The sequence below is a fragment of the Heterodontus francisci genome, chromosome 27 (assembly GCF_036365525.1).
Source record: "Heterodontus francisci isolate sHetFra1 chromosome 27, sHetFra1.hap1, whole genome shotgun sequence".
NCBI classification, from domain to species: Eukaryota; Metazoa; Chordata; class Chondrichthyes; order Heterodontiformes; family Heterodontidae; genus Heterodontus; species Heterodontus francisci.
In genome coordinates this window covers 21,353,678-21,373,139 of record NC_090397.1, presented here as the reverse complement: position 1 = coordinate 21,373,139, position 19,462 = coordinate 21,353,678, and the positions used below count along the sequence as shown (strand labels likewise).

Below are 19,462 nucleotides of genomic sequence, written 5' to 3'. Positions count from 1 at the left end.
CAAGACTTGTGCCATCACAAATTTGTAATGAAAATAAAATGGCAAACTGTCACAATCAGGCTCTTGAAAGAATGAAAATAGTGTTCAATGGTTCCAAATTATGCGCCAGTTACAATGTAAAGCTTAAAAAAAAAACCATAAGCCCAGGTGAGCTTTTCCATTTTCCACAAGTAATCCTCATGACCAATGTTTGCCAAATTACAAGCCGCATGATTCACATCAGTAAGACTGAATTAGGATAGTCCAAATTTGCTTCACTCAAGACAATGACAGCCAGCAGAATTTAACTGTATCCTATTGGATTTAAACTCAAATTGAATAAAGTGAACAAATGGTGTGCAAACCCATGGAGTCATTCATTCAAAATGGTCGTTAAAAAGAATTGAGTTTTTTTGTCATTGAAAAGATCCATATAACTTGGAAAAGTAAAAATTAACATTCTCATGTAGTGCTGCATCAGGACAGAAGGAAAATACAACACATTTTGAAGCTGTGTTTTGAACTCAGGGCACAATTCCCATACTCAACGAGCCTCATACTACAATGCAATCTGACCCTCGTTGCACCCAGTACAATTGTTCTTTTCATTGATCAATCACAATCCTCCAGGCATTTCCAATAGAGTCACAAGATTTTCAAAAGCTGTTGGTCCTACCTGTCTCCAACTAAACTGTCCTCACAAAGGCAATAGAGTACTATGCGCGGGTATAGATATCAGTAAAAGATTTGACAGGCTGGGACTCTTATCTCTTGAAAAAGAAGGCTGAGGGGTGACCAAATAATAGAGGTCTTTACAATTAAGATAGATTTTGATAGAGTGGATACAGACAGAATGTTTCCTCTTGTGGGGAACATCATAACTAGAGGCCATCAATATAACAGTCACCAAGAAATGCAATAGGGAATTCAGAAGAAACTTCTTTATCCAGAGAGGGATGAGAATATGGAACTCATGACCAGAGGAAGTGGTTGAAGCAAATAGTATAGATTCATTTAAGGGGAAGCTAGACAAGCATAGGAGAGAGATTGGAATTGGGATTGAGATGATAGATTTAGATGCAGAAAGATGAAGGAGGCTTGAGTGGAACATAAATGCCAGCATAGATGTTTGGCCTCCAACAATGGCAACTACCTCCCTTGGTACTAGGTATGACTCCAACCATGAAGAGCTTTCCCCAATTCCCACTGACTTCAATTTTGCTATGGTGCCTTGATGTCACACTTGGTCAAATGCTGCCTTGATGTCAAGGGCAGTCACTCTCGTCTCATCTCTCACTGCCGTATCATGGCTGTCATGTCTAATTGTTTACCAGTGGCACTGCAGCAACTTGCCAAGGCTTCTCCAACAGGACCTTCAAAACTGAGGAGAAAGGAAGCAGGCGCATGGGAACACCACCACCTGCAACTTTCCCCTCCAAGTCACACAGTATCTTGACTTGAAAATATATAATTCTTCCATTACAGAGCGGTCAAAAATCTCGGACACAAACAAGAAATGCTGGATTCACTCAGCAGGTCTGACAGCATCTGTGGAAAGAGAAGCAGAGTTAACGTTTCGGGTCAGTGACCCTTCTTCGGAACTGACAAATATTAGAAAAGTCACAGATTATAAACAAGTGAGGTGGGGGTTGGGCAAGAGATAACAAAGGAGAAGGTGCAGATTGGACCAGGCCACATAGCTGACCAAAAGGTCACGGAGCAAAGGCAAACAATATGTTAATGGTGTGTTGAAAGACAAAGCATTAGTACAGATTAGGTGTGAATATACTGAATATTGAACATCAGCAAGTGCAAACCTGAAGAAAAACAACCTGAAAAAAACAGTGGGTAAGCAAACTGAACAAACTAAGATGAAATGAAATAAATGCAAAAAAAGATTGTAAAAAATGTAAAAAGGAATGCAAAAAAAAAAGAAAAAATAACTAAAAATGACTAAAAATCTCGGAACTCCCTACCTAACAACATTCTGAGAGAACCTTCACTGTACTGACTGTAGTGGTTCAAGGTGGCAGCTCACTAACACCTTCTGAAGAACAATTAGGGATAGGCAATAAATGCTCAGCAATGGCAAGAACCCATGAATGAATAAAAAAAATACTGCAGCCACTGATATAATGCAGTTTATATGTTAATAAGCTAGGCACTGAAGATATGCTTAGACAACAACCAGGGACTAAAGTTAACTTAAATAAAAGTAAAATGCTGCAGATGCTGGAAATCTGAAATAAAAATACTAAGTGCTGGAAATACTCAACAGCTTTAGCAGCATCTGTGGAGAGAGAAACAGAGTTAACATATCAGGTCTAAGTTCTGATGAAAGGTCACAGACCTGAAATGTTAACTCTGTTTCTCTCTCCACAGATGCTGCCAGACCTGAGTAATTCCAGCACTTTCTGTTTTTATTTTTTTTCCTTCATTCATGGGATGTAAGCGTCGCTGGTTAGGCCAGCATTTATTGCCCATCCCTAATTGCCCTTGAGAAGGTGGTGGGGAGCTGCCTTCTTGAACTGCTGCAGTCCATGTGGGGTAGCTACACCCACAGTGCCGTTAGGAAGGGAGTTCCAGGATTTTGACCCAGCGACAGTGAAGGAACGGCGATATAGTTGCAAGTCAGGATGGTGTGTGACTCTTGGAGGGGAACTTGCAGGTGGTGGTGTTCCAATGCATTTGCTGCCCTTGTCCTTCTAGGTGGTAGAGGTCACGGGTTTGGAAGGTGCTGTCTTTTATACTAAAGTTAACTTATTAGATCATCGTAGGCTCCCTACAAATACCCACATATATTATCACTGGGATGAACCTGTTTGTTTGGGTCTCGCATGGGGGTCTGCTGAGAATCCACCATACGGGATGGAAGTAGTGAGTTTTATTGGCAGGCCTACTGGTGAATCAGTGAACACACAAAGAGCTGTCGATGACCAAGTGTTGCAGACTGGCACATTCCAAGGTCCAGGACTATGTGCTGAGGGACTCACCTAAGGCTTGGGGCAGCCGTCACAAAGGCTCTAAGGGGGGGGGGGGGGGGGGGGGGCAAGGTCACTGTGTAAGGCCCTCTCGCCGAAGGGCTGGAAACTGTGTAAAACCCCTCAGCTGTATGCCCAAAGAATGTTTGACATGAAATTTAAACATACATTGTAAATATAACCTGTAATGACAATTGTAGTGAATCACCTCATGAACTGTACTTAAAGAAACTCATCTATATTGCACATCATGTAGTGTCAAATTTGAACTGTTACGTAATGTACCTTACAAATTTTAATAAAGTATATTTTTGGAAAAAAAATTCACTTATTGCGAAAGAAGTTAGAGAAACAGCATACTCATCTCCTGTTGTTAAAAATAACAAAAAGATAACCCATGTTGTCAGTCTAGCTAAATCTGGAAAGGGGAGCCCAACCTACCAAAGGGAAATGCTCAAAGCCAGTCAGAAGCAGGAGAAATTAACTTAGCACTCTCAAAAGGAATAGTGTAGCCTAGTTGACTACTTTTTTTGTTAACAAGGAAGACTGTAAAGTTAGGTAAAGCAAGCAAATTTTGACTTCACTGGTCATTCCTGCATACAATCACTTCCTGTATGTCAAACAAAGCAGCTTTATAATTTGTATCTAGACCCATCACACTAAAGTGTTTTCAATCCAGCTACTAATGGACTGGAGAAGCACATACAAGGACATCTGAAATATTGAGTTCAAATTACAAGGGGGTGCTATTGTTACAACAGCATGACCTGGAAGTGTATGATTAGTCACTAGGTATTATATGGGATTGAGCAGCACTGCTGAACCTGAAATATCTAAAGCAGATCTGAAATTTCTAACTCATTATCGAAAACTTACATGTGAAGAATACAATACAAAAAAAAATCTATACTTGTTCAAATAGTGAAAAAAACACATTTTTCTTAATTATGAAAGGGTGCTGTTGGGGACTCAAAACATTGCTACATGTCCAATATCTGAATTAGAGGTAACTTGACTCAATTGAATTTGTTACTTGTGAAAGCATTGTATTCGTGAAGCAGAATTGATGATGGTAAGACATTGCACCAACAATAACTTGTATTTATATGGTGCCTTTAACATAGTAAAACACTCTTTTCACAGGAGTGTTAACAAAATTTGACACCAAGCCATATAAGGAGATATCCAAAAGCTTAGTCAGAGTCTTAAAAGGGTTAGGAGAGGCCAAGAGGTTTACAGATGAAATTCCAGAACTTGGGGCCTTGCAGCTGAAGGTCTGGCCGCCAACGAGGCCAGGATTCAAGGAACGTAATATCTCTGAGGGGTTGTGGGGTTGGAGGAGATTACAGTGATAGGGAGGTGCAAGGTCATGAAAGGATTTGTAAACAAGGATGAGAATTTTAAAATTGGACATAAAACAAAAACAATTTGTGATTATATAATCATGATTTTAGCAGAACTTACATTTCTTGGAATTTTCAACTTTATAAAAAAGTGTTCAATCCTGTGAATGCATGTGCGTGCATGAAATAGCTGTGCAATATCAGATCTCTTCCCAATGTAGTGGCTGCATTGTACAGCATTCATTGACTTACAATTGTAGGAAGAGTACCCCCTGAAATTGCCAAAGATTGGTATGGGAAATAGTCTAAACTGCTTAAAGACGCCTATACTTTATGGGAAGTAAATACATGTAGTTCATACAGGCTTTAAGAAATAATGTCATAAAAACATTATTCCTGGTCCATGAAGAGCAGTTAATGATTCATAAAAAGGTCAAGGCCCCTTACATTTGTGTAGGTCCCTTTGTTAAAAGTAGGGGGATGTTGTAAAAGCGAAGCCATCTGTCGTAATTCCATGTCAGTACTGACTTCATGGAAGCGATTGACACAAAAAGGGGCAAGCACTTTTGATGTGTCACTCAGAAGCCAAATTTGACCCTGTCTTTGGCCTGTGTTAATTGGAAAAATGCTTTTATTTCCTTCATACATAGTTAGAGGTATTCTTATAAATACAAGGTACCTTTAAGAACAGATTGTCAAAGATTAGAAGCTAGATTGTGGCTACTCGAGACACCATTACAGGCAGAGCTAAGCATGTCACTTATTTGTGAGTAGTTCAGGAAAGAAAGAAAAGCAGCTTAGATATTCTCACTTATATGAAAGGCAAGTTCAGTCAGAACCAAAGATCCAAGAGACAGGTATCCCACTGCAAAAGGGATTGTTGACTCAGCACCTAGATGATTTCAAAAGCTGTTTGATTAATTACCATACATTACATTTTGTTAGCAAAACTGAAGCCCAGGAAATAAAAAGGGCAGTAACAATATAGATGTGCATAAATAAAAAAATATAGAAAATTGAGGAGAGATTGAGTCGGGGCGGCACAGTGGCGCAGTGGTATGAGGAGAAATTACTTCACCCAGAGTGGTGAGCTTGTGGAATTCACTACCACAGAAAGCAGTTGAGGCCAAAACTTTGCATGTTTTCTAGGAGTTAGATATAGCTCTTGGGGCAAAAGGGATCAAAGGATATGGGGGGAAAGCGGGAACTGGTTACTGAGTTGGACGATCAGCCATGATCATAATGAATGGCGGAGCAGGCTCGAAGGGCCTACTCCTGCTCCTATTTTCTCTGTTTCTATATACAAAATTTGCTCAGGGATAGAAAACAGTTGCGAATAGCTTTTTTTTTTTAAGACTGGAGGGAGGTAAACAGTTGTGTTCTGCAGGGTTCAGTACTAGGACTAATGTTTTTGATATACATTAATGATTTGGAGGTACAAGACACAATTTCGAAATTTGCAGGTGGCACAAAACCTGGATAGTAATCGACATCAAGAAAACAGACAGGCTGGGGGAATGGGTGGATACATGGCAGACAAAATTCAACACAGAAAAGTATGATGTAATACGTTTGGGTAGGAAGAATGTGGTGAGACAATACACGCTAAATGCTATAATTTTAAAAGGAGTGCAACAACTTGGGGGTATTTGTGCAAAAATCTTTAAAAGATGGTCGCACAGATTAACAGAACAGTTAATAAAGCATTGGGATCCTGAGCTTTATAAATAGAGACAGAGTACAAAAGCCAGAAAGTTATACTTAACTTACGGAAAACACTAATTCAGCTCCTATTGGGAGTATTGCGTCCAATTATGGACACCACACTTTAGTCAGGATGTGAAGACTTTGGAAAGGGCGCACAAGGACTTTACTAGAATGGTTCTAGGGGTGAGGGATTACAGTTACATGGATAGACTGGAGAAGCTGGAGTTGTTCTCTTTAGAGCAGAGAAAGCGAAGAGGAGATTTTATAGAGGTGTTTAAAATCATGAACTGTTTAGGTAGAGTAATAGAAGAAACTGTTTCCAATGGCTGAAGGCTTGATAATCAGAGTGAACACTTAAGGTGATTAGCAAAAAACAGAGGCAACATGAGGAAAAACTTTTTATGCAATGAGTAGTAAGGATTTGGAATGCGCTACCTGACAGGGTGGTGGATACAGATACAACAGTAGTTTTCAAAGGGAATTGAATAAATACTTGAGGGAAAAAATCTTGCAGGGTCATGGGGAAAGAGCAGGGGAGTGGGACTAACTGGATTTCTCTTCTAAGAGCTAGCACAGACTTGATGGGCCAAATGACCTCCTTCTGTGCTGTACTATCCTATGATTCTACAGCTCTATTAGCAAACCCATGCAACTCAGGGAATGAAGGGGACTGATCCAGCAAGCTGCTTGTGAAGGTGGGAACATTGTTAATCACACATGTAAACTTGAGCTACTGACAGCTGATAGTTAGCCAACATTAAGTAAATGATTTACATGAATACCAACACTTTGTAAACTTACCATATTCAAAGGAGTAAACAAGAAGTGCACCAGATCAACTGCACTAGGGTTCTGAATGTGGGTTCTTAGTTTGGCCTACAATGAAAAAAAGAGAGAAACAATGAAGTGTAAAGTTAATGAATAAATCCAAACAAGTCATAAGTTGTGCATCAACCCTTTAAGGTTTTAGAAACTGAAAAGAATGTCAGCACCTTGCATGACAGCCTGATTTTTAAACACAATATTTATACTACAGTAAGCATATATTCAAGACAGCTCCTTACTACTTCAATGACTACATTTCATAATTGTAAGAACCAGGTTACAATTTGCATCACAGTGCAGAAATCATGCTTTGTGGTCAAGGCTATGCATTACAATGACTAGGCAAAAAAAAAACTAACACAGGAACTGCCCGAGTACTACTTAAAAGCGACATTTCTTTATAATTAATTTTTAATTTTCAAGGAGCCTTAATCAAGCTTATACTCTTCCAAAATAATGACTTACCAGGAGGTTAAATGCATGCTTGAATTTCTGAAAACAGTCTATGAACTCATCTTGTGGAGGTGGTTTTGAACGGAGAGTCAGAACACCCTCTGATGAAGGGGGAGAAAATAGCCTGACGTTAGTACTTAAACTGGCACCTTGAAGTGTGTACGTGGGGAAGACAGGAAAGGGAACAATCGACCATCATTCAAACTTAACAATTTCTCAGCAGTGAACCAAGTGCATACTTGTAAAATTGGAAGTAAATTTTGTGTAGTTGTGAGCCCATTTAAAATCTACTTTGTATATCCCTTACAAATGCAAAAATTAAGATATTGCTCGACTACAATTCTAAATTGTTTCAATAGATTAAAAATAACCTTAAACACAACCAAAGCAGAATTACTCTCGAGTGAACCGCAGCGAACTTTGTTTTCTGCAGCGCAGAATTTTAGAAGTACCAATCTGAGGAAATTTATCCTTTTGATAAAGTTGACAAATATATAATTTAAAAAGAAACTACTGCTTACACACTACCACACTCCCTCAAAGGCCACGTACTTTACAGCACAAATAATAAATAGGGTTCACTGGCTTATACATTATACAGAAGCCTCAAAACAATACTCACCTCCTGGCCCTTTCTTTTTGCTTTTCTTAGATTTTTTCCGTTGTGAAAGTTGAGAAAATGCTTCAGCGGCCTTCTGAAGTTTAATAACAAATGCTTCTACGTCATCCAAAACATGGTTCAAAATTTGCTGGTACAGAAAAATTAAACACTTAGTTACAGAAAAAAACAATGAACAACTTATATTTATATAGTGCATTTAACATTATATTGCAAACACAACGAGTCTGGCTTGGATTGATAAATTAGTAACTGTATGAAGTTTTACATTCAAGTTTCACAAGTTCATCCAAAAATAATATATATTCTTTGTGTGACCATCAGTTAACAAACATTGTCTGAATAATGCCAATAAATGAAAAAATGCATTGGATCAGATTTTGCCTCAAAAAGGTGTACATATACAAGCCAAATCCATGATTGGCCTGTTCAAAGTTCAAAAATTATACTGCATGCAGTTATATTTAGCAACACTGTACACAATACTGTATGTTGATTCATTTGCAGCAAGTTTATCTTAAATAACTATTTTGTCTGTCTTCCTGTGTGAGTTAGTTGCTGCAGAGAGTCTGGTCTCAAGTCGTTCCATTTACAAAGTTTTTTCCTTTTGCTTGTGATTGTCTACCTCCCTCTGGGGATTAAATAAATTGGAGAGTGTATTTAACAGTACAAGTGATTTGTTGGAGCAAAGCACTCGAGCAATTAATCAATCCCGTTTTAACAAATCAGCAAAGAAAATTGTATTGGGTGAAAGTGCATCACAAATACAAAGACAGCCTCATCTGTAATTAGGAATCAGTTACTATTGGGATACTTATTGGCAAGTTGCCATAGGTCCTTCTGTAGGAATCCAAAGTTTGAGATATTTGAAAGAAGGGAGAAGAGACACTGAAGAATGAGAAATCTGGTTTAGATTTAGTTAGAGGGCTCAAGACAAATATTTTCAAGGGCTGTTTTATCTCTAACATGGAGTCTTTCACATGGACTTTAAGTTAGTTACAATGCTCACTAAAGGAAAGTTTAAAAAAATGTTAATGGAGTTTCCCATGCTGGAAGCAAAAAATTTCAACATAGACAGATAAGAGCCAAGTATAAAAACTTTTCAGGAAAAGGCCAAAAGCAACAAAAGCTAACCAGAAAGCAACAAAAGGTAACCAGAAAATTCAGAAAGGACTGTTGCACAATCCCTCAAAATTCAAAACAATTATCCAAATTTTATTTCAAGAGCTGGAAAGAATTCCAATTTTTAAAAATTTGGTTAAGAGCTAAAACTATGCAGCAAAAAAAGAAAACCCAGTAAACTTAATAAGTGGAGTATTATTTTAGTTTATTGATATATCAGTTAACGCTCTAAGAAAAAGTAATCTTTATGAAACAAATTAATTTGGGCGATAACAAAACATTCAGCAGCTGCCTAGAGCAAAATGTAGACTGTATCACTGACAGGATTACATTTTAAAATATTTGTCAAACAAAAGTGCTCTGCGTTACATAGAAATTTGTGTTTGGAAATGTCATGCTAGGCCCCCACCTGCCATGAATGAGACACATTAATTTTGTCATGAACATTGATTTTAAACTGTTCCTGGAGTGAGGGGAGAACTTGGCGAATGGATCAGCTGTGGCTGGAAGAGACAATTGTATATTAACAGACGGTGTTTGGAAGGACAAAGCAGCCATTCCCTGACATTCAACCCACAATGGACTTTGATCACCAGACGCTGAAGGTGGGGGAGCTCGCATTCCAGGCTGACTGCTAGGATGGCTGAATACACAAACAGGCATGGTCAAACTAGTCACATGACCAACCTGCTGGGCAACCTGAGTTTTTTGAATTTGTACAGTTTGGGCAGAGTGTCTGTTTGCACCTGGACTGAGAAGATCTCTCTCCTATCTGCTTCCATCTCTTTCTCACAAGCCTCTGAAGACACATGAACCCCAAGAGAGAAAAGTCTCCTATGGCGAACAAGGTTTAAGAAGAATACTGGGCCCCAACAAAAAGCAAGATCTACCTACAATCAAGGACTCTACAGTGAGCTCAAAGAACCGTAATAACTCTTCAGATATTGCCCCAAACTTTTCTGCTTTATTTTTCTTCTGCTCTTTTCTGTCTCTATTTGCATGTTTGTATCGCGTATGCATGCTAGCATGGGGCATGGCGCGTATCCGTAGGCGTTAACCGAATTAGAGTTTAAGTTCAATAAATTTAAACTTTTCTTCTTTAAACCTGAGAAAGCCTGTTTGTGTTGGTTTCTTTGTCTGATAATTGGAAAGCAGTGAACAAGGATTCACCAAGGGGGAGCTAAAAACACGGTGTGTTTAAAATTAAACCCTGTTACAGTAAGACCAGGTGAAGGCTGAAAGGGACCTCTAGACCTCTTTCTCACCTGGTCATAACAGGACATTTTATGGTCTAACCCAAAACAAAATCTCTCTCAAAACCTCTCTAATAGAAAGAGTGAAGTGAGTGAAGTGGTAAAATGTGATGATGGGTCAGAATTTACGAACCAAAAAAAGAAGCTACATACAGAAGACTGAGTGTTGCATTGTTCTAAGTGATGCAGGTCTGGCTGACACAGATCACATTTGTTGGTTGCATGGTTACACTATGCCTCTGACAGTTAAATTTTAATGTTGAGGATCAGTTGGTACTCTGGAAATATCAATAAAAATGAATTCTGAAAAGCCCAGCAGGACTGTCCGGGAACTTTTTAACACCTTTTCTTTGCATCAATTTACACTTTCGCGCCCAGAAATGTAGTGGAGACAAACAATGTGGAATAATTTAGGGGAACATTCTGGCTATTTGAGGTAGTAGTCAATTGAGGGTTTTTTGTTCATCAGACCAGCAATAAACTGGTCTGGAAACTCTTTCCTAGTCCTGTACTTTTCTATGCTCCATAATACAATTTAAAAAAAAATGCATTCAGGTTTATTCATTGTTTTCAAAACTTGCACTTTTCTTTGAGGTACAAAAATGGCATCTCAGGTAGCTGCGTCATCCCAATACAATCATGGCATCAAGAATTCCCCATGTTGACCACACTAAGTACCTTTCAGTGTAAAATTAAGTTATTTTAACTAGATCATGTAAAAAAAAAAAGCCTTCTAGCCAAATATTTTCCTCAAAATTCCATTTCTCTTAATTTTTAGTATTTTTTATTTATGTATTTAACAAATCCATATGAAAAGATTTTCGGAAAAAAATTCTAATATGCATTCATACCACATCTCTGTCAATCCTGACTGCCGCCATATCTGGGGTTTCTTCAGGTTCATGAATAACCTTCTGTTTTTCATCTGTTAAGAACAGAGTGTTTTAATGGAAACATTTTATGTAGACTTTTCCACACCACTTTTAGAAAGCTGGCATTTTTGTATGACAGTCTCTGTGTAGTCGATGGGTTATGACAGTACAGCATGGTAACATTGTCCATAACAAATATAGATGGTATAGCTGAAAATAGAGACACGCTGAAACCTTTCGTCTTGCACTCATCAGGACAACCTGCAAGAATACCAATGTAAGGGAAAACAACAACTTTATACTGTATGAGAAGAGAGTGCTGATTGGTTGGCAACTGAACTTTGATTGGTAGTGTCGTTGCCATGGAGAATGCACCAGTTTATGGTGACTAACAGTTAACTGCCAAGCTGTGTCTGAAATTTAAACCAGGCAGCTTGACTGATTCCTCAGGGCAATGCCATGGCCAATGAACCAGTGAATGGCTGTCACTTATTTTGTTCAGCTGTAACAGGTGCAAAGTTTGTACATGTTCTTTCTGTCTGCAAAGAACAGGGCCCTGTGCATTAATATATGTAGCTTCCAGCATGTGCAAATGTGCCACACTGCAAGCCCGACTGACAATCTTACATTGGTTGTCAGCGTAATTCTTAGCACACTGAGGATTATTTAGCAAATGTTGCCCAATCGCAGAAGCACATTTAATGTTGGACACTGTGTTTTGAGTTTTACAAGCACAGGCTGGTTGGGTCAGATTGTCAGTAGGGTTCGCAGCGTAGCGCATTTGCTTCATCAATGACCTTCCTTCAATCAGAAGGTCAGAAGTGGGGATGTTTGCTGATGATTGCACAATGTTCAGCACCATTCGCAACTCCTCAGATACTGAAGCAGTCCGTATAGAAATGCAGCGAGACCTGACAATATCCAGGCTTGGGCTGATAATAACCCTCAGGTTTAAAGGGATCAAAGGATATGGGGCAAAAGCGGGAACAGGTTACTGAGTTGGATGATCAGCCATGATCATAATGAATGGCAGAGCAGGCTCGAAGGGCCAAATGGCCTACTCCTGCTCCTATTTTCTATGTTTCTATGATATGTGGCAAGTAACATTTGCGCCACATAAGTGCCAGGCAATGATCATCTCCAACGAGGGGAAATCTAACCACCTCCCCTTGATATTCAATGGCATTACGAACGGCTGAATCCCCCACTAACATCCTGGGGGTTACCATGAACCAGAAACTTGAGTAGCCATATAAATACCGTGGCTACAAAAGCGGGTCAGAGGCTAGGAATCCTGCAGCACGTAACTCACCAACCTGACTCCCCAGAGCCTGTCCATCTGTAAGGCACAAGACAGGAGTGTGATGGAATACTCTCCACTTGCCTGGATGGGTGCAGCTCCAACAACACTCAAGAAGCTTGACACCATTCAGGACAAAGCAGCCCGCTTGATTGGCACCCCATCCACAAACATTCACTCCCTCCCCCACAGACGTACAGTGGCAGCAGTGTGTACCAACTACAAAATGCACTGCAGCAACTCACCATGGCTCCTTAGACAGCACCTTCCAAACCCGCGACCTCTACCAACTAGAAGGACAAGGGCAGCAAATGCATGGGAACACCACCTGCAAGTTCCCCTCCAATTCACACACCATCCTGACTTGGAACCATTTCGCCGTTCCTCCACTGTCGCTGGGTCAAAATCCTGGAACTCCCTTTCTAACAGCACAGCAGGTGTACCTACCCCACATGGACTGCAGAGGTTCAAGAAGGCAGCTCACCACCACCACCTTCTCAAGGGCAATTAGGATGGGCAATAAATGCTGGCTTAGCCAGCGATGACCACGTTCCAGAAACAAATCAGAGTTCACTTGCTAACCAATCAGCATTCTCTTCTCACAGTATAAAGTTGCTCTTTTCCCCTTACATTGGTATTCTTGCAGATTGTCCTGATGAGTGCAAGATGAAAAGCTTCGACAACATGTCTCTATTTTCAACAATACTCAAGTTTTGTAGTACCAAACGACTAAAGATGGCATAATTCATTATGGAACAAGTGTTGGCCCTGGTCATGGGTTTCCGGCAGAAAGGTACAATATTTACTTTTCATTGAATGATGAAATTAATACTACCGCTGGCGAATGAAACACATTCCATATCAGACACCCAATGTCAAAGAAAGAACAAAGACAGACTTGCATTTCTACAGCGCCTTTCATGACCTCAGGATGTCCCCAAGTACTTTACAACTAATGAAATATTTTTGAAGTGTAGTCACTGTGGTAATGTAGAAAATGCTGCAGCCACTTTGCAACAAGCCCCCACAAACAACATGTGATAACCAGATAACCTGCTTTAGTAATGTTGATTGAGGGATAAATATTGGCCAAGAGCGCTGGGGATCTTTACGTCTACCTGACAATGCAAATGGGGTCTCTGTTTAACTGCTCACCTGAAAAACGGCACCTCTGACAATGCAGCACTCCCTCAGCACTACAGTATTAACTATTTTTAAGCAGGTGTAACACAAGTCACTACAGAGAAAACCTCCCTTTACTTAAGCCCAGCATGTACCTTAGCCCTTGGAATAGCTTCCTCCATGATTTCTTAGAACTACATGGAATTATTAAGAGACAGGGGAGACAGCCATCACAACATTGGCTGCATTTCAACCTAGGTCCCTGAAGTAAAAAGCCAGTCTCTAAGCTCAACATTACCTAGTCCCCATTGTAAAGAATGATTCTTAACATGCTTTTTTTTATTTACTTGTGGAATGTGGGTGTCGCTGGAAAGAGCATCATTTATTGCCCAACCCTAATTGCCCTCAAGAAGGTGGTGGTGAGCCACCTTCTTGAACCGCTAGAGTCCGTGTGGTGTAGGGTACACTCACAGTACTGTTAGGGAATTACCAGTGACACTGAAGGAATGTGATATCTGTCCAAGTCAGCATGGTGTGCGACTTGGAGAGGAACTCGCAGGTGGTGGTGCTCCCTTATGCCTGCTGCCCTTGTTCTTCTAAGCGGTAGAGGTTATGGGTTTGGAAATTGCTGTCAACAAAACCTTGATGAGTTGCTGCAGTGCATCTTGTAGATGGTACATACTGCAGCCACTGTGCACCTGTGGTGAAGGGAATAAATGTTTAGGTGGTGGATAGGGTGCGAATCAAGCAGGGCACTTTGTCCTGGATGGTGATGAATTTCTTGTTTGAGCTGCACTCATCCAGACAAGTGGAGTGTGTTCCATCACACTCCTGACTTGCGTCTTGGAAAGGCTTTGAGGAGTCAGGTGAGGCTCTCGCCACAGAATACCCACCCTCTACCTACTCCTGTAACACTATTATTGTGGCTGGTCCAGTTAAGTTTCTGATCCCCAGGATGTTGACGGTGGGGAATTCAGTGTTGCTATTCATGGGAATGTCAAGAGGAGGTTCTTAGACTCTCTCTTGTTGGAGATGGTCATTACTTGATACTTGTGTGTCTCAAATGTTACTTGCCACTTATTAGCCTAAACCTGAATGCTGTCCAGGTAGACAGAACCTCAACTGCATCCCAGTCCATCAGCTTGTCCATCCTCACCATCCTGGCACACACAAGTATATGTTAATCAGGTCCAATAGGTGTGCCAAATATCAACAAGGATGCAACTTATTCCTTTGATTTTATAACAAAAATACAATTGTTCCCAGAAGATATCAAAACGTGCATGTGAAAACCGGATTACCTTGTTCAACAGGTAAAGCCCAAGCTGACCAAGCAGCTACTCGGCTCCTAACATCCACCTGTGTGATAGTTCCTGGAGGAACAGGAGCTGGGGCGTTTGGAGGTGGAGGGATGGAGGATTTCTCTGCATTTGTTATCATTCTATAATTTAAAAAAAGACTTATTATTCCTTGGGTTAACAAAAATGCATTATTGAAGTCCCTCAGTGCAATATACCTTAAAATACTATAACAGTTGAAGTTCATGTTTATTCATATGAAGCACAATGTCAACACTCTTACTGAAACAGATCATCAGGTATTACCAAAAAAAAAACTTTAAAAAAAACAAATTACACCCAAACTCTGATCACATCCAGGTACTTCTGCTGCATTACTTACATTATGTCTGGTGTTTAATTTTAAAAGCAATTGATCCTTAATCTTTTGAAATGGCAGGAATTAAACACACAAGATTCCCTGTCATCTCAACAATCTTACTAGCATATGGATGGATTATATATACGCACAAATACACAGACAAAAGAAAGCAGTGTCATGCACTCACCTGGAATTTTGAACAGGTTACAGGTATTCTACTCATTGAGGTACACCTTGTGCATCTTTTGAACATTTAATCAGACCTCAGTTTTACATTACAGGTTAGCTGGACAATTTTTTTTTAAACCCGATAAACGAGAGATAGCTTACTGTTAAAAGGAGGTCCAAATAGATGATCAAGGATACTATTTAATGATTAATATCCATGTGTCTTTGTACCTCAGAGTATCAGGCCTTCTCTTCTGTTTGCTACCTTTACTGTCAATGATTGCACTTTCAATATCTGCATGGATCAGATCAGCCTGCAAAAGAAGACCTCGAACTAAGTCACAGCAATAGTGCCACTTAATAAAGCCTCTAATTACAACACTTTCTTACAAAAAGTGTGGAGCATACCTGTGCAACCAGAGTACCCATGAACTTATGACTAACTCCATTGCAGCCTTGGGTTAACAGCTACTTTCGAAGTAAACTGATTGTTTCTTGGTCAACTTTATAATTTGCACTAATAAGAGCTGACAATTATGCTTTATTCTTTCAGACATAGGAAAGCAATGCCTAAATTATCAAGATAGATACAAAACTCCTTTTCCTAGGTATTATCTAAAACATTCACAGTTTACCTTAAAAAATAAAGTATTTAATAAAATTTCTGGTGGCACTGAAGGATCTACTGAACAACACAAATGAATAAGTATATTAGACACCATAAATATTATATAAGACATTATTCTGAATGATTACAGAATTTGTCCTGAAGGAAAATAAGTTACAAAGTAAATTGCCAGTTAACCATAACAGAATATACAGCTTCAGCAGGGCAAATAATTAGAAGATTACATAGAAAAAAGCTTCAATTAAACAAAGTACTCAAATAATTAGCAACAGCACATTCAAGTGCCAAAAATTTGCATCAAGGTACAGTAAGCTTTAGGGTTAAATATTTTCCCAAACGTTCTGTAATATTTTGGTCTATTTTCTGAAAAGTATAGCGTGCTGTTTTCTTGAAGAAATTACTACTTTTTAAATACACATCCTCTTACCCAAGTGATATTTCTATCGCAAAGATTTTGTTCACCAATTAAATGGTGAAAAGCAGCAGAGAAATAGTTAACCCCATCACCAATATTATAGGATTAAGCAAATGTTCTCAGAGCTTTAAAAACATACAGGGTTTAAATATTAACTTAAAGTACCTGGTAGTAACTTATTTGACTGACAGGTTATTTCAATGCAGTATTTTTTTTATTTATTTCAAGCAATCTGCCTGTGAAAGAGTTGCCAAGTATTAGTCAAACCTGGAACTCATGCCCACCTGAGTCACTCTGACCTTCCTCCCCCCCTTGAAGATAAAATCCAATACCAGGGTCCTGTGCTTGAACAAGGGGGCTACAATAGAATGAGGGAGGACTTGGCTAAAGTGGACTGGAAACAAAGATTTTACGGTGGGACAGTTGACGAGCAGTGGAGGACTTTCAAAGCAATTTTTCAAAGTGCTCAGCAAAAGTATATTCCAGTGAAAAGGAAGGAGTGGAAGAAAAGGGGTAATCTGCCATGGGTGTCTAAGGAAATAAGGGAGGCTATCAAATTGAAAAAGGCGGCATACAAAGTGGCCAAAAGCAGCATGAAACTAGAAGATTGGGAAAACTTTAAAGGTCAACAGAAAGCTACAAAAAGAGCTATAAAGAAAAGTAAGATGGAACATGAGAAAAAACTAGCGCAGAATATAAAGACAGATAGCAAAAGTTTCTATAAATATATAAAACGAAAAAGAGTGGCTAAAGTAAACGTTGGTCCTTTAGAGGATGAGAAGGGGAATTTAGTTATGGGATATGATGAAATGGCCGAGGCATTGAACAGGTATTTTGTATCGGTCTTCTCAGTGGAGGACATTAATAACATGCCAGTAATTGACAAAGAGACGAATGTAGGTGAGGACCTGGGAACAATCATTATTATGGAAGAGGTAGTGTTGGGCAAGCTAATGGAGCTAAGGATTGATAAGTCTCCTGGCCCTGATGGAATGCATCCCAGGGTACTAAAAGAGATGGCGGGAGAAATAGCAGGTGCACTGACGGTAATTTTCCAAAATTCGCTGGACTCTGGGGTAGTCCCAGTTGATTGGAAAACAGCAGATGTGACGCCACTGTTTAAAAAGGGAGGTAGACAAAAGATGGGGAATTATAGACCGATTAGCTTAACCTCTGTAGTGGGGAAGATGCTTGAGTCCATTATCAAGGAAGAAATAGCAGGGCATCTCGATAGAAATTGTCCCGTTGGGCAGACGCAGCATGGGTTCATGAAGGGCAGGTCATGCTTGACAAATCTTTTGGAATTCTATGATGACATTACGAGCAAGGTGGACAATGGGGACCCAGTGGATGTGATGTACCTAGATTTCCAAAAGGCCTTCGACAAGGTGCCGCACAAGAGGCTGCTGCATAAGATAAGGATGCATGGCGTCAGGGGTAAAGTATTAGCATGGATAGAGGATTGGTTGACTAACAGGAAGCAGAGAGTGGGGATAAATGAGTGCTATTCTGGGTGGCAGTCACTAGTGGTGTGCCTCAGGGATCGGTGTTGGGACCGCAATTATTTACAATTTATATAGATATTTGGAGTTGGGGACCACGTGTAGGGTGTCAAAGTTTGCAGATGACACTAAGATGAGTGGCAGAGCAAAGTGCGCAGATGACTGTGAAACTTTGCAGAGGAACATAGATACATTGAGTGAGTGGGCAAAGGTCTGGCAGATGGAATACAATGTTAATAAATGTGAAGTCATTCATTTCGGTAGGAGTAACAGTAAAAAGGATTATTACTTGAATGGTAAAAAGTTGCAGCATGCTGCTATGCAGAGGGACCTAGGTGTCCTTGTGCATGAATTGCAGAAGGTTGGTCTGCAGGTACAGCAAGTAATTAGGAAGGCAAATGGAATTTTGTCCTTCATTGCTAAAGGGATTGAGTTTAAAAGCAGAGAGGTTATGTTGCAGCTGTATAAGGGACTGGTGAGGCCACACCTGGAGTACTGTGTGCAGTTTTGGTCTCCTTACTTGAGAAAGGATATACTGGCACTGGAGAGGGTGCAGAGGAGGTTCACTAGGTTGATTCCGGAGTTGAGGGGGTTGGCTTATGAGGAGAGACTGAGTAGATTGGGATTATATTCATTGGAGTTCGGAAGAATGAGGGGGGGATCTTATAGAAACATATAAAATCATGAAGGGAATAGATAAGATACAAGTAAAGAGGACGTTTCCACTGGCAGGTGAAGCTAGGACAAGAGGGCATAGCCTCAAGATCAGAGGGAGCAGATTTAGGACTGAATTAAGAAGGAACTTCTTCATCCAGAGGGTTGTTAATCTATGGAATTCCTTGCCCAGTGAAGTAGTTGACGCTTCTTCAGTAAAGCTAAGGTAGATATCTTTTTGAACAATAAAGGAATTAAGGGATACGGTGGGAGCGCGGGTAAGTGGATCTGAGTCCACAAAAAGATCAGCCATGATCTTATTGAATGGCGGAGCAGGCTCGAGGGGCCGGACAGCCTACTCCTGCTCCTAGTTCTTATGATCTTATGATCTTGCCTTTTGAGGATTCTTGGGAGAGGACTGAAGTCACTCGCAGCACTTTGGGCAAGTGACAGTGAATACCACCAGTGTGATTTGGGAAGTTGTGGGATGGGAAGGGGTGTTGGAGTGTAGGGACAGTAACCCATTGAGGCAGCTTCATACCGTTTGTAAAACAGGATGAAAAAAGCATTAACTAAAAAAACGTTGAAGTACCTCATTACCACTGTAACCCCAGTCTACAAAAACTTGATATAAATGTGGAAAAATGTATTAAATGTGTCTTAACTTCATGTTACCAATCAGCATAAGACAAGAATATATAACCAGGCAAATGCTGTAGAAAGTAAAACATTTACTAACCTTAACTTCATCACATTGGAAAAGGTGAATATCTGGTTTGCCTTGGCCAGATTCCTTGCAAATGAGTGCCAGAATAGAGTCATAGTTACAGGCATTCATCACAGACTGACAATGCTGGATT

The 19,462-nt window shown here is 39.9% G+C and overlaps 1 protein-coding gene across 9 annotated transcripts in view; it reads right to left on the bottom strand.

The window, feature by feature from the left end:
• eps8a (EGFR pathway substrate 8a, signaling adaptor) overlaps positions 1-19,462 on the bottom strand; it is a 215,495-nt gene that overhangs the window by 36,092 nt on the left and 159,941 nt on the right. For 7 of the 9 annotated variants that reach the window (XM_068058976.1, XM_068058980.1, XM_068058979.1 and 4 more), the window contains 7 exons: positions 19,342-19,462; positions 15,635-15,717; positions 14,878-15,017; positions 11,134-11,207; positions 7,911-8,037; positions 7,301-7,389; positions 6,812-6,886 (listed from right to left, as the gene is read on the bottom strand). The exon at positions 19,342-19,462 is cut by the window's right edge and continues 29 nt beyond it. In XM_068058976.1, the coding sequence (XP_067915077.1) occupies positions 6,812-6,886; positions 7,301-7,389; positions 7,911-8,037; positions 11,134-11,207; positions 14,878-15,017; positions 15,635-15,717; positions 19,342-19,462 (709 nt within the window). Of the gene's footprint in view, positions 1-6,811; positions 6,887-7,300; positions 7,390-7,910; positions 8,038-11,133; positions 11,208-14,877; positions 15,018-15,422; positions 15,528-15,565; positions 15,718-19,341 lie in introns of those variants that run through there. The other 2 variants (XM_068058981.1, XM_068058982.1) reach the window with 2 other exon arrangements.